Source organism: Mustela erminea, chromosome 15 (assembly GCF_009829155.1).
Source record: "Mustela erminea isolate mMusErm1 chromosome 15, mMusErm1.Pri, whole genome shotgun sequence".
Taxonomy (NCBI): domain Eukaryota; kingdom Metazoa; phylum Chordata; class Mammalia; order Carnivora; family Mustelidae; genus Mustela; species Mustela erminea.
The window spans coordinates 12,106,105-12,121,505 of NC_045628.1; the positions used below are offsets into that span (position 1 = coordinate 12,106,105).

The 15,401-nt window shown below is 44.1% G+C and overlaps 1 protein-coding gene across 24 annotated transcripts in view; it reads left to right on the forward strand.

Moving 5' to 3' along the window:
• DOCK9 (dedicator of cytokinesis 9) overlaps positions 1 to 15,401 on the forward strand; it is a 274,885-nt gene that overhangs the window by 255,506 nt on the left and 3,978 nt on the right. For 11 of the 24 annotated variants that reach the window (XM_032314499.1, XM_032314508.1, XM_032314517.1 and 8 more), the window contains 7 exons: positions 88 to 210; positions 945 to 1,058; positions 1,278 to 1,283; positions 1,746 to 1,781; positions 2,648 to 2,794; positions 7,009 to 7,219; positions 12,311 to 12,501. In XM_032314499.1, the coding sequence (XP_032170390.1) occupies positions 88 to 210; positions 945 to 1,058; positions 1,278 to 1,283; positions 1,746 to 1,781; positions 2,648 to 2,794; positions 7,009 to 7,219; positions 12,311 to 12,501 (828 nt within the window). The remainder of the gene's footprint in view (positions 1 to 87; positions 211 to 944; positions 1,059 to 1,277; positions 1,284 to 1,745; positions 1,782 to 2,647; positions 2,795 to 7,008; positions 7,220 to 12,310; positions 12,502 to 15,401) is intronic. The other 13 variants (XM_032314515.1, XM_032314520.1, XM_032314502.1 and 10 more) reach the window with 2 other exon arrangements.

Here is a 15,401-nt window from a genome sequence, read left to right on the forward strand (position 1 = left end):
CTTAACTGGTTAAGCATTCTGCAAAGAATACAGTGTTGCGTTTCCTGTAACACTCTTCTCTGGCCCATGGCCTTCTTTCTTGATCAGGATGTGCTCATGGAGCTTCTAGAGCAGTGTGCAGATGGACTCTGGAAGGCTGAACGCTATGAGCTCATCGCTGACATCTATAAACTCATCATCCCCATTTACGAGAAACGAAGAGATTTCGAGGTATCAGAGTGGTTTGTTTTTTCCTGTTTGAGAGGACAGTGGGGTGACACATACACCCAAACCTTCTTACATGCAAAGAGAACAGCAGGCCATGATCAGAGGTGACCTGTGGTCTCTGAGCCTCCTTGTGACACTGGAGGTCACCACCTGCAGATCCATTATACATGGCCCACACGGGCCCCCCCCCCGTACGGACCCCAAATCTCAGAAAACAAGGATTGGCAGTTGTGGCACCCCAGTTTTGAAAGGTTGCCAAGAACCGAGTTTTACAATCACCAGGTTCCTTCTTCCTTAGAGCTCCTCCTTGCTCCCTCCACGCAGGAAGCTATTGTCCCTGCCACCATTCCTGGGCTGGGGAGGCGGTCCAGCTTCTTGTAGCTTATCAAAGAAACTTGGAAAAGCAAAGACTAAAATTGTGATTTGTAGGACTAATTTACCATCTCTGACATTTGCTGTTAACTTGAAAACAGAGGTTGCTTCCTGCAACGTGGAGATTTAATGGATCCTCAATGTGCAAAATAGCTCTTTGGGTGGAAAATACTATAATTGAAAAGTGGTCATTACCAATTATGCACTCAAAACACTCATGGTTTTTTTTTGTTTTTTTTTTTTTTGCATTTTGTTTCTTTTACTCAAGTCCAAGGGATTTTTACCCCTGTGATTTTGTTTAATTGTTTTAAATCTGATTCTACTAGTTCCAAGTGGGAGGAAATGGGTTTTGTTCTGCTTTTCAGAGGCTGGCCCATCTGTATGACACACTACACCGGGCCTACAGCAAAGTGACCGAGGTCATGCACTCGGGCCGCAGGCTCCTGGGGACATACTTCCGAGTGGCCTTCTTTGGACAGGTAAGCCTCCTCTCTGTTCTGCAGCCCTCCCAAGTCCTTGTTTTTGTTTTGTTTTGTTTTTGCTTTTTTAATTCTATGAAGTTATATTTATAAATTTTCTATTTTCTATAAATGCTAATTTGATGAATTTGTCATATTTAGTATGATTCTTATCTTCCTTGGCAGTAAACTCTCTGCTTTTTTTTTTTCTTCCTGTCTTTTCTTTATTACTTTCTTAAGGCAGCGGTAAGTTCTCCGTCCATTGGACATATTTAGCACACCGTTGGTATCTCAGTGTGGTTTGCAAGTTTCCTTTTCCAGTCTGTATGTATATCTGTCTGGTCATTACAAACTCCAAAAAAAAAAAAAAATTAACATTTTATTCCATTTACAGAAATAAATCACCTGTTTCCTTATACATCTATACTGCATGTTTTAAAATGAAAATTAAGACTTTTCCAGTTTCCTGTGTTCCCTGTGCATCTCTATCTTTTGTAGTATAATATCTCCACAAGTTTATTTACCCTTGTCATAGTTCAGAAACCCTGTGGAAAAGGGTTCATTTAAATTTAACTGCAAGTGTAACCTCCAAGTCTCTAACACGATTAAATGGCATTAAGTTATTATAATTTATTTAGGGTGTGTGGTTTTCTATGAGCATTATATAACCTTCGATTTACCCTGTTATTGTCTTTTATAACTTTATAGCAATACCAGTTCACAGACAGTGAAACAGATGTGGAGGTAATTATAGTAAATGCTTAAAAAGCAAGTAATGTAGTGAAATTACTGCATTTAAACTTCTAGTTTGATGTGGGTGTTATTTGTCTCATTTAGCCTGCATTTTTTTTCATATACTGTGTATTTTGCACCATTTCTTTTATTTTAGATGAGAAACTTTTTTTTTTTCATTTCTTTCAAGTATTAACCCCAATATGGACTTTAAAATTTTCAACCTTTTTCACTTCCCATGCAATTCCAAGCCTTTTTGTATTCAGACAGATGGGTGCTAAACCACATGCCAACTGGTGAGAGCGAAACTGTTTTCTGATTATCATTCCCCAGCCCTTTCATATTTTTCTCATAAATAAAGCAAAACAGAACTTACACACCCTTCAGATAACTTTTGCGGCACCTGCTCCAGTCTGGAATGTTTTTGTTTATGCCGAAAAGTCCTGTGTAAATGGGGGAGGCCAGTGAGGGGAGAGAATGTGCGTTTCCGAGGCCTGCCCGGAGCAGGCTGCCGAACCACTCGTTAGTGAGCTCTGCTTCTTGGGAATGTGAAACAGGCTTGAATCCCATCATTCGATCCCGAGAGAACAGTCTCGAATCCCTGATCCTCCATTTCACTCAACACTTAATGACAGCATTCTTGAATGAGTTTGCAGTTCTGTGTTTTCCTTTATCTCTGCAGCCCGACTTCACATGATTATCATTTTCCTTTCCTCTTCAGAAAGCCTGTTGAAGTAGGATTTTGTTTTAGACTCATCCTCCCCACCCCTGCTTTTTTTTTTCTTTTTTTTTTAACCCATATAACACAAGCATCCTTCCTGGGTGGTAAACCTAGGGCTTATAGTTGGGAACAGCTCTAATTGTGCTTTATGTCACAGGGATTCTTTGAAGATGAAGATGGAAAAGAGTATATTTACAAAGAACCCAAACTCACGCCTCTGTCAGAAATTTCCCAGAGACTCCTTAAACTTTACTCAGATAAATTTGGTTCTGAAAATGTCAAAATGATCCAGGATTCTGGCAAGGTATGACCATGTTTGGGAATATTTTATAGCAATATAATACTGTATTATTGATTGATTGATAATGCATGATTGATCATATGTATTCATAAATGTGTATAGTGGGGGAGAAACAGGAAAAATTAAGAATGGTTGGCCTTGAGTAATAAGTGTAATTTATTTCTTCTTGACACCTTTATGTGATTTCCAACATCCTTCATTAAGTAAAGATTTCATTATTTTAAAAAGATTATTTTTTTACAGGACGCCTAGGTGTCTCAGTCTGTTAAGCATCTGCCTTCGGCTCTGGTTATGATCCTAGGGTGCTAGGATTGAGTCCCACATCAGGCTCCTTGCTCGGTGGGGAGTCTGCACCTCCCTCTGCCCACCGCTCCCCCTGCTAGTGGTCGCGCACTTTCTCTCTCTCTCTCCCTCTCTGACGAATAAATAAATAAAATATTTAAAAACAAAAGGTCCCTTTTACAAAGTAACGTCTGAAAGGATATACCACTTTCAGCATGATGATGGACAGATGCACAGACTGACGGACAGACCAAGGAAGGAACTAACTAGCCAGCATGTTTGTAGGAATGAGATCTAGGATTTCTGTTTAAAGTGGGTGTCCTCTGCTGTATTGCTCTTAGGAAGACCTTTTCTGAAATTATACGTTTCTCTGTATATTTATGTATTCCGCTGTCTTCGGGACATCTCCAGGAAGTTGGGTATCCCTTTGTTTCCTGAAATTCAGGCCGAGCTAGATCTCCTTTTCTTTGCCTTAAAAATGTCCTCCTGCTAAATAAAAAGCCAAACAAATGAATAAACAAACACAAAGCAGAATCCGACTATAAATACAGAGAACAAACCAGTGGTTGCCAGGAGGGAAGGGGGCGGAGTGATGGGCAAAATGGCTGAAGGGGAGTAGGAGATGTGGGCTTCTGGTTAGAAGCACAGCGCCAGGAATGTGGTCAGTGCTATGTAATAGTGTCGCGTGATGACAGATGGTAGCTGCATTTGTGGGGAGCACGGCTTACCGTATAGAAATGTTGAATCACCATGTTGTACACCTGAAACTAATGTAATATTGTGTGTCATTTACACTTCAGTTTAAAAATAATAAAAATTGGGGCACCGGGGTAGCTCAGTTGGTTAGACATCGGACTCCTGGTTTTGGTTTTGATGGTGATCTCATGGGTCATGAGATCAAGCCCTGTGTGGGCCTTTGTGCTCAGTGGGGAGTCCGCTTGAAGATTTTCTCCCTCTGCCCTCCGCCCCCAGCTCATGCATGTACACATGTACTCTCTCTCTCTAAAATAAATAAATCTTTAAAGAAATAAAATTAAAATAATGTAAATAAATAAATATTAAATGTTAAGCAGACAAAAATGTCTTCCTGCTCAGTTTCCAGCAGCGATGAGCTCTACATCCTTCTAAAGTCACCCCTTTGGGGAATCCTTAGTTCATTTTCCATCCTGAGCCCTGCTTTGGAAATCCTACTCTCTGAAATCTGTTTCCTTGAGGCCCTTTTTTTCCTCCAGGGAAGCGTCTTCCAGTTTCCTGCCCAACTGGTAGATTGGGGACAAGGAAACAGGTAATTCTGGATTCTGGATGCAGGACCTGAGCAAAGGTTCAAGGTCCCATGTTCGGTCTGCAAGCTTTGACCTGCTCGCCCTGTGTTCTGCTCTGCACCTTTGCCCCTGCTTTCTGCTGAGACTGGTAAACCCACTTAGACTTTTTCCAGACCAGTTTCCCCAAGGGGCAACCCTTTTCTGTCTTGTGGGGTGGGGATGAGGGAAGGGAACCTGGAGTTTGGCCACTCCAAATAGACTTTGGCCACTCGTCTTGGTTTCCACCTTACTCCTCCCCCAGTCACCCTAATCCTATTGCTGGTCTTTCTAGACATCCGTCCATTCAGGCAGCTGTAACAAACACCAGAGACTGGGCAGCTTATAAACAACAGAAATTGCTCATAGCTGCGGTGGTTGGGAAGTCCCAAGATAAGGCACCAGCAGATTCTGTGCCTGGTGAGCTGCTTCTTCCTGGTTCACAGACAACCGTCTCCTCTCACTGTGTCCTCACATGGTAGAAGGGGTGAGGAAGCTCTTTGGGGCCCCTAATATAAGGACATGAATCCCACTCCCGGGGGCATCACCCTCATGACCTAATCACCACCCACCTGTCAGTACCATCGCATTGAAGGTTAAGATTTCACCCTGAGAATTTGGTAGGAGGATAGAGGGTTAGTCCATAGCAGCAGGCTTCTGAGAGGGGCTCTGACTCACTGGTTACCCCTCTGTGTGGGAACTTAGACTAGAAATCTATCGTGACTGAGCGCTGTTTTCCTCAGGACTCTTCCCACCTGCATGGGAAAACAGGGACTCTGCCAGGTTGGGTAGCACACCTCTGTGCAAGTGCCTTCGAGAAATTCAGTAAACGCTCTCATCCACTGCTGTCTTCTCTCCTCCTTCCCTGCTCCTCACAGGTTAATTCTGTACTGCATTTGAACAGAGTTGCACAAAGGAAAGGGATAAACACACACTGTTGGTCTGTTTTTCACCAGAAACCTCAACACGATCTTATGAAGACCTCCTTTTTTCTTAGACCAAATTACTCACATCCGACTGCCTTTGTTTTCTCTGAAACCGAAATCTTTGTCCAGGTCAAACTGTGGCTTTAACGTTGTAACCTCATCTCAGGGTTCTCCCGCGTTCTTCTGCCCCCAGACACCAATCCTCTGCTCTTCCTGCCGATACTGACGTGGATCTACAACTTCGGAAATGAAGTCTAGGGAAATGCCCCTGAAGGAATAAGCAAGCACGTGGTATTCATTGCTTTTAAATTGGTTCTGCTGAGGAGAGTTACATTTCTAGGTTTGAGTATAGTTATAGGGATTGGCCAGATGGCTGTTTCTAAAATAGAAATAATAACTCATGACTTTTTGATTTTCTTAAATTCCAAAGTTTTAGGCACATTTGCACCTATTTCTCATTTTTCTTCACACACATCCCCGTTGAGAGGACATTGGTGCCTGGTAACTTGAGACCCACAAAACCTCATTCGTTTGTTGGCCCCAGTTCCAGAACTGGCTCCAGATTCTCTGTAGTCATTTCTGTCAGACCCCTTTTTATTGCTCTGCAAGCTTAAATACGATTCATATGTGCAAAACTGATTTGTCTCCCTAATAAATTACCTGTTGTGCTTGTATGGGAAATGCCTGTGTTTCCTGTTCTGGTGTGTCCCAGATGTTAGCGATGCAGTTCTAAAAGCATTTATGTGCAGTCAGTCAGGAGCTAAACTTACAGTTAAATGAGTCTCAGATTAGTCTGTATGTGTGTTAAAGTAATTCATCCACGTCTGTTTACATCTAATCTCTCTACAGATTAATTATAATTTGAGGTTCTAGGTGTTAAACATTATTACTAGAATAAACATATGTAAAAATACAGTTCAGGAGCCCAGCAGAAAAATCCATGCAGGGAAGTCATTCACTAGCATGATGTCTTAAAAAATTTCAATGTCATGAAAAAGAGGTGGAGAATTCTAGATTAAAAATGATCATTGACTAGATTCTGGATCAAACACAAAGAGCCACATTTGAGGAACTTAAATGGAGTGCGTACTGAGTGATATTATGGGTTAAGTTAATTTTACTAGGTATAATATATTATGGTCATGGGGGAGAATGTCCTCATGTTTAGTTGATGCTGGCTTCAGCCACTTACTTTGAAATGGTTCAGCTAAATAAAAATGTCTACGTGTGTATGTGTAAGTATCCGTCCACCTGTGTGTATGCATGTGTGTGTTGAAACAAAGCATTAGCAATTGTTCTAAGTGGTGGGTATGTGGCTGTTTGTTGTACTATTCCAGATTTTCGAAATTTTTCCAGATCTTTTATTTCTTTATTTTAAAAGATTTTATTTATGTATTTACTTGAGAACACATGTGCGCATGTGTGAGTGCAGGAAGGGGCAGAGGGACCAGGACAAGCAGATTTCCTGCTGAGTAGTGTGGAGTGGAGCCCAGCCAAGGGATGGGGTGAGGGGGTGGGGTGGGAGGGCTCAATCCTGCAACCCTGAGATCATGACCTGAGCCAAAATCAAAAGTCAGACATTTTACCGACTGAGCCACCCAGGCGCCCCTCCAAATCTTTTATTAATAAAAAGTGGAAAGACAAGCTTTGGGATGCTTGAAAGGAGTCTTTCAAATAGTACCAGTCTCCCATTTTGTTTATTCATTTAAAGGTCAACCCTAAGGATCTGGATTCCAAGTACGCATATATCCAGGTGACTCATGTGATTCCATTCTTCGATGAGAAAGAATTGCAGGAAAGGAAGACGGAGTTTGAGAGGTCCCATAACATTCGCCGCTTCATGTTCGAGATGCCCTTCACTCAGACGGGGAAGAGGCAGGGCGGGGTGGAGGAGCAGTGCAAACGGCGCACCATCCTGACAGGTACGGTTCCCCGGCTTCTTCCTCGAAGAATCATGTCCAGACATGAGCCTGGACACCAAGATGAAGAGCTCTTCACAAGGGACCCAGAAGCTTCTAGAATGAAGGGCCCTTCCAGCTTCGTTAACTTTCCCCACGTATCCATTTCAGTTGAATATTTATCTCGTGCTTACTTTGGAGGACTCCTGACAATTTTCTACTTACCCATTAGCACCTCCTTCTTTGACTAGAGCAGAAGTTCAGATGCAGAGTCAAGTCACTGATCCTTTTTTAGAATCTGGTGAAAATAATGGACCCTCATCTCCGAGTGAATATGCACATGATTTGAGGTGATTTACAGACTCCTTCTGAAACCCATGTGGACCCCTCTCTAGACCTCTCTAGGCTCAGGGCCCCAAGAGCCCCTGCACACAGTTCTGTGTCTCCCTCACAGGAAGGGACCCTTTGTGTATCTTTATCACACAGTTCCCAGCACGAACTTGCTCGGGGATTGTAGGCTGAGTGAGTAAATGGGATATGAGTCTGGAGCCCTTCCACCTCATCTCCGATAGTGGCTGGCCAACCTCAGCTTGAATACCTCCACTGCCAGGAAGCTCACTGCCTTCTGAGGCTATCCGCTGGGCTGTGACTGAGTTTTAATAGATTCTTGGACACTGTGTAGCCATCGAGAACCCAACTTCAGAAATGTGTTTTGCATCATTTCCCAGTTCCTGGCGGTGTAGAATCATCTTGGGCGTCATTTTTACCTTCTTTGGGGGAGCCTGACCCACCCACTTGTGGGTTAGGGTCAGCAGCATGACAGGGATAACCTAAAAGAAAATACTTTCTTGACTCTTAAAAAAAAAAAAAAATCAGTGAGGAGGCCTGCTCAGAAAGCCAGGTGTGTCTACACCCAGTGTTTCAAAGAGCTGTCATTAAGCTCAACCAGGAAGGTCCCCGTCGCTTGTCCTGACGGGTGATCTGGTGGGTCACTAAGATGGACCCCTGTGATGCTGAGTGCAGAGAGCACCGTTAAGATGCCGCATATCACATGGGCCTTTGCTCTGTCCACTGATTTGGACACTTGGAGTAGGTGAATTTGTATCTCAGTAAAGCTATTACCATAGAAAGACGATGACTCATCGTGAAATAGCTCAGAACAGCGTATTGGGGAATCTTCTACCCTTCCTAGGAAGGAACTGAGATAAAAGTTAAAATAAAAAACAGAAAGCCTCCATTCTTAAAGAGCCCCTGCTTTTACAGTAAAGACAACCTGTAAAACAGAAACAGCGTGGTCCACAGGGGTGTAACCCCTCCCCAGCTGGAAGTGATTTGTTTTCTAATGCACACAGTTGCTGATTTCTTCTTAGGACAGCTCCGTTTCTAGGGGGAGCCATTTTGCTAGCTTCGGCTGCTTATCTCTCCAGCTGCCATGACTAAGTCAGCGCTTATCACATTGGTCGCGGAGCCGCAGCATCAGCATCACCCAGGAACTACCGAGAAATGCAGATTCTCGGGCCCCGCCCAGCCCCACTGAATCCGAAACTCTGGGTGTGGGCCCATGTTGAACAAGCCCCGCCCCTGCTAGGGGATTCTGGTGCCCCGAAGTTTGCGCGCTGCTGCTTCAGATACACCAAGTTCGCTGCTAAGTCAGGGGGAGGCTTTTTTTATTCGGATGAGTCCGCTCAGGTAGCGTTACTGATCTATAAACAGTTATTACCATAGGGTGTTTGCTGGCCACATTCCCTTCAGGGTTATAGTTGACCATCTGGTCACAGAAATATTTTTGAGTCGCTGAGCAAGAGCCAAGCACCCTGCCTGCCGGGACAGAGGAGACACAGCGTCTGAGCACTGCAGAGAGAGAAGGAGCCCCCCCCCCCCCCCCCCCCGGGTTGTCGGCTCAGCTGTGAGCTTGAGAACGTGTGGGCGGAGTAGAGCCGGGGCCGGGGGCCTGCAGATCCGGCTCGGTGCTCAGCCGTGGGATCTTGGGCAAGTCACTTACCCGCTAGTGCCCTCATCTGTAAAATGAGGGTTATGCTGTCCATCTTGTGTTAAAGAACTTTGTAAATTATACCCGGCGGCCGGGGGAGAATGTACTCTGTTTTGCTGGATTGTGCTGGATCTCAGCTGCCCTTGAGCCCCTTGCCTTTTGAGGCTACTGCTGCACCAGAGGGGATGACAGTACAACAGAACACCCCAAAAAGTACAGTTTTTATCCTGAAAGATCTCAAAATATCACAAGCATGGTTGGGCATCATAAAGATTTAAAGAATGGGTTAGGAAAAAATGGTACTAAATGGTACTAAACACTAAAAACACATATGCTATGGGTGCCTGGGTGGCTCAGTCAGTTGAGTGTCTAACTCTTGATCTTGGCTCAGATTGTGATCTCAGGGTCATGAGATGGAGCCCTACGTTGGGCATCATGCCCAGCAGGGAGTCTGCTTGGGAGTCTCCTTCTCCCTCTGCCTTTCCCCCAGCTTGCTCAAGCTCGCCCTCTCTAAATAAAGATATGAATAAAATCTTTAAAAGCATGTAAGCTCTATATCAACTTTCAGTTAAAGATACACCAGTATATTCTGAAGACTTTGAACTTAAGAGTTTTCCCTTGTGTTATTATTTCAATAGGTTCTTAATTCCATTGCTTTGCTTCAAACCAGACCTTTGACCGTCCAAGTTGTAGGGGAGCCCTGGCCCTCCCTGCCCTCTGAACCCGGCAAAGGCTCACTTGCCTGGATTGGTCAGTCTGCTGGAATTGCAGGATCATTTGCAAAACCTAGTGATCACCCTGCAGGCCCCTTTGCTGTACCTTTCTGAGCCTGCCTCCCAGCTTGATCCCTCCTACAGAACTCCTGCTGTGGACATTCTTCCCAGTCATGCACTATTCCAGAGTCTTCCAAATCCTGCCAAGACTCCCAAAGGGGCAGAGGTATTGTCTGGCTGTTCATGTTCTAGTCAGTCTCACCAGACTGTGCAGGCACCCACCCCTCTCAGCCACCTCTTCCTCATCCTCCCACCCAGTCCTCGAATTTGCCACCTTCCAGGCCACTTCGTTCTTTCATTTAGCCACTTAGGCAGGACCACATTCATTAATTCAACAAACATATGGGGCCCTGGCAGTGTTCCAGCCTGCCTTAGTGACAAAACAGAGATCTCCGCAGTGTACCTTCCAGGAGGAGGAGACAGACAACAAGCAGTAAATATTCCTGTACTGGAAGTGAATGTGTGTTCTAGACAAACGCAAAAGGAGATCAGACATGCGAGGTTGACTGGGGAGGGTGGCAGTTTAAGTGGTGTAAACTGGGGAGGTGACACTCAGTCCAGACTTGAAGGAGGGGAGGGGGTAGATCATGCAAACATCTGGAGGGAGAAGGAGCTGTCAGGGCCAAGGCCAGTGGTGCGGGTGCTTGTATGCAGCACCTTCAGGGGACGACCAGCGGCCGGCGTGGCTGGCACTGAATGACTCTGAGGGAGAGTGGGGAAGATGGGGCCGGCAAGGAAGGCGGGGGGCGACCCAGCTTCACGGGCCTGCCGGGCTCAGGCACAGGCGCTGCGTTGTCTGTATTATCATACTCTGCTTTGCTCCTCTACGTCTCCAGTTACCATCGCAAGACTCAGGACTTCACGCTGAGTGAAATCCATATAGTCCATGGACAGCTCACAAATACCCTTGGAATTCATTTTTCTCTCATAAGCAGTGCTGTTGTCACAACACAGCCCTCAGAAATTCTGTGATTTGACATGGCTGTTAGCCTCCTGAAACACTTCCATGGGACTTGGTACAAACCCACTGCAGTTGCGCTCATCTGTAAAGCGCTTTCTGTCCACATCCCCATGCTCACTGGCGGGAAGTGGCAACACCCGGTTCTTGTCACACTACCGGAGAAGTGTTAGGTTCAAGGGGGGTTTATCAATGCCAGTGGCTGCCACTCAAAACTATCTACAAGGAATGCAAAGGAAATAGGAGACAAGACCTTTGGCCTTGGATTGGTTAAAAAAAAAAAAAAAACACAAACATTTAGGGACTGGAACAGGCCTGTAAGGGTGTCACAGTTGAAGCTGCAGCAGGCTGAACATCTCCAGCTTTTCTAGACTCCAAGATGGTCTATCTGAACTGTGTGCTCCATGGTGCTGGCCTTGTTTTCTCATTTCGTCCTTTCTACGTAAACTCTCCCAGCCACTTAGTAAAGAGCAGTGGTCCAGACATAATGCTCCCATCTTACCTTTGCTCATTAAAAACTAAACTAAGCTGTTAAGCATGTATATTCATGTCTGTTCATACATATATATTAAATAAAGATACTATAGATATTTATACATCACATAAAGCAACAAGTTAGAAATTGAAACAGACCCAAATTAGAAACTGTTTTTCTCTTTTTTAAACTCTTTGGTGTTGATACGTTCTGATAGCTTATTATGATAAATGAAAACAATACTGATTGGCTTTCTTGTAGCAAAGAAACTATAAGAAATAGTAAATGTTTTTATCTCTGTTTTCTATTCATTTATGTTTCAGAATATCTTTGTCATAGTGTGGCTTCAACAGTTTGTGAGATTCTGGTTCCTAAAATTCTTTGCTGGGAAATATAGTCTCACTTGGTCTTTTTTGTGGATTTCTCTGATTTGAGCAAACTCAAGCACGGGATTCAAAGTTCTATAGAGAAATGAATGTTCTCAAGGATATGTTTATGGAGTGATTTTCTGGGCTTGAAATCTGTTCTATGACATTTCAGAATGGTGTACTGTTCTTTATATCTTCCAAGCCATCTTTTACATACTAGCTCTTTTAGATCTCGCAACTTCCAAGGAAGGGAAAGCATTTTTGGTTAAGAAAATTGAGCAGGGAATGATAAAGTGATTTCTTCAAACACACACTTCTCACATTAAAGCTTAACAAGGACCCAGCTCTTTTGACGTCACAACATACAGTCTATCATTAAACATATGCAGTGATAAAGGAAAATAGTACTCTGGTCCCACAAAATCCTGGCCTCTGCCTTGGGCAAGCTTTGGGTTCCTTACCTCTAACATGAGACTACTGAGTATTTCTACTTCAGTAACTGTAAAGATGGTGCGAGCTGCGGAATGATTCTGGGACCTGTTCCTCCACAGCAATACACTGCTTCCCTTACGTGAAGAAGCGGATCCCTGTCATGTACCAGCACCACACCGACCTGAACCCCATCGAAGTGGCCATTGACGAGATGAGCAAGAAGGTGGCCGAGTTCCGGCAGCTGTGCTCCTCAGCTGAGGTGGACATGATCAAACTGCAGCTCAAACTGCAAGGCAGCGTGAGCGTTCAGGTGAGCCGAGCGCTGGACAGAGAAAACCCAGGGCAGCAGGTGCCAAGGCTCATCTGGACCTTGGTCAATTTCAAGTCCAGCCAGGTTGAGTGTAGCTCCTCCGCTTACCTGGTGATCCCATTTACCTTCCAGGATCTGTGTAGTTTCTCCTGATACCAGAGGGGGGCGGTAAACTGGGACACCCCCACCCACCACCACCTAACCCCACTTGTAGAGAGAGTGCCCCCAGAGCTGTCTCCAGGGCCCTGAGACAGCTCTCCGTATGAACCTTTTTTTTTTTTCCCCCATTTTTTTTTAGTTTTTTTCAGTTTGGGGAATTCAAGTGGCCTAACCAGAAGCATTAAGACTCTTCTAAATATAAAGAAGCCGTAGGTTTCCTTATAAAACTGTTGTTTTTGGTTTCTATGAAATTTATAATCTGGAAAAGTACCTTAAGTTTCACTCTCTTAATTTCTGATTTACAGAAATTCTTTATTTTAATATAACTCAATTAATTACTTTTTCCTCAAGTGGTAGCATTTTTGTGTCCTCTGTAAGAACTTGGTTCTTAAGTCTGTCTCAGAAATGTTCTATATTTCCTTCTTTTATTTGGCATTCCTATATTGATTTGCAATCCATCCAGAATGGATTTTTGCATGTGGTAACAGATAAGGGCAAGATACATTTTTTTCCATATAGCTATCCAGCAATGTGCACCATTTTATGGAAAAGATCAAGTACTGATTATACATATATGTTCAGCTGTGAAAATTTAACAAGCTATACTCTCATATATACCTTTTGGTTTGTATATCATACTTTAAAATTACTGGTTTTTAAAGGGTATCTTACTTATGTGTTTTCCTAGGAAATTGGTAAATGTTCAATCACCTCTTTACAGTGATTAGTATGCTTCTTGGCTTTATTGATTTTAAGTATATATAAATAATTCTAGCATATATTTTACACACACACACACACACACACACACATATCCTCATAGCTAATTCTTTTCTCTTTCAGAAAGGGTGCATTTGGGCACCTGGGTGGCTCAGCTAGTTAAGCGACTGCCTTCAGCTCAGGTCATGATCCTGGAGTCCCAGGATTGAGTGCCACATTGGGCTCCCTACTCAGTGGGGAGTCTGCTTCTCCCTCTGACCCTCTCCCTTCTCATGCTCTCATGCTCTCTCTCTCTCAAGTAAATAAAATATTTGGGGGGGAAAGGGAGTACATTTATGAAAGTTGCATTTGGATTGTAATAGCTAAGCTTTAGGGGGGTTTTGGTTCATTTTTTGGAACACGTTCTTGTCACCTTTTTATCAAATCCACACTGGGTTGTCGCCTATCATTTCTAAATACCCTTCACCACGGAAGTAATCACAGATGTTTGAATCTCTTCCCTTATGACCTGGACGACTTAAGTGCCAAAATAAGTTATCAGGTGAATTTGATAAATATTCCAGCAATATGAGTGATTACATAATGGGGTCAGAGATCACAATTTTCTGCAGTTAAAAAACAAAACCGTTCACTCAGTAACATAGCCCGGGAACATCCAGCCTCTATCAGAACACCAGCAGAGGGGTGTGGGCGCCAGTAAAGGGTGTGCCTGGACAGGTTGAGCTTTCTAAAGGGCAAAATGTGCCCTGCCGTTTGACAGTAGCCTTAGAGCTTTATAAATACCCAATCATCAGGGCGCCTGGGTGGCGCAGCTGACTGAGCGGCTGACTCTTGGCTTCGGCTCAGGTCTGATCTCAGGATCTTGAGATCAAGCCCCACTGCAGGCTCTGCACTCCATGAGGAGTGTGAATTTCTCTCTCCTTTCTCTGTCCTCCCCCGCCCCTGCACATACGCATATGTACACTCTCTGTCAAACAAATAATTCTTAAAATATATATATAAACACCCAGTCATCTTGAAAAGCAAAGGTGATTACTCCATGATGAGGACATTTTTGTACAAGTGTACCCACCTAGATAACAACAACATTGCAGCTGGAGGAAATTAACTTTACCGTTTTATTTGTGTATTTCTGTAATTCTTTCACCAAGAGCCTTGCTGGGGTTGCTCTTCTGTAAGACAGAGCTATCGAGTGGCTTGTGTGACTCTGTTCTCCAAGATCTTGCTTTGTTAGACCTTAGGAATTCTTATCAACTTTCTTCTTTACGTATCCTTAAAATTGAGTAGATTGTGTCATTTTGGATAATTGGTCATTTGGGTCATGCCCAGGTCATTGACGTAGTTCCGCACACAACGCCAGTGTGATGACACCCGCAGTCGCCTTTAAGGGTTAGCTAGTTGCTCCTGTCTCGGAGGGCCCACTTCCCACCACTGTGGTCCTCTTTCTCCCTGTCTCTGGTTCTCCTCCCGTTGCTGCTCCAGTCCTGTCCACCATGCATCAGAACTGCAGCCCAGCTCCTTCACCAACAGTGATAGAGCAGACAGACAGCCCGCTCTACTTAACTTACCTTCTGAGCCCACCACACCTCCCAGGAAAAATGATGCAGTAATCACATGGTCAGGTTGTTTCTCACGCTGTCTCAGAGGCCTGGGACTTTCTTCTTCCCACCCAGTAGGTCTAAGTAACCTTCCTGCTCTCTACATTTTCATGTATCCTAACCTGCCCGACTTCAGAGAACTTTTCTAGGCTGATGGAGAGATGCAGGGTTCTGGTTCACTCCCCCTTTTGTTAAAGGCCCCTAATCTTTGGCATTCAGCCTATTTCACATGGTTACTTCATTTGAAGGTAGCAAGGCAGTTTGCTCATGGCCATCTACACAGTTCAAGGAGGTGAACGGTTGGTTTTTAAAAACCAAAAATATACTATATTCTTTGGCTTTTCACTAAACTCACCAGATGGACCTTAGTTCAATGTAGAGTAGCACAAATACCAATTGGAAGACTTGGGCTCTGATCTTTCA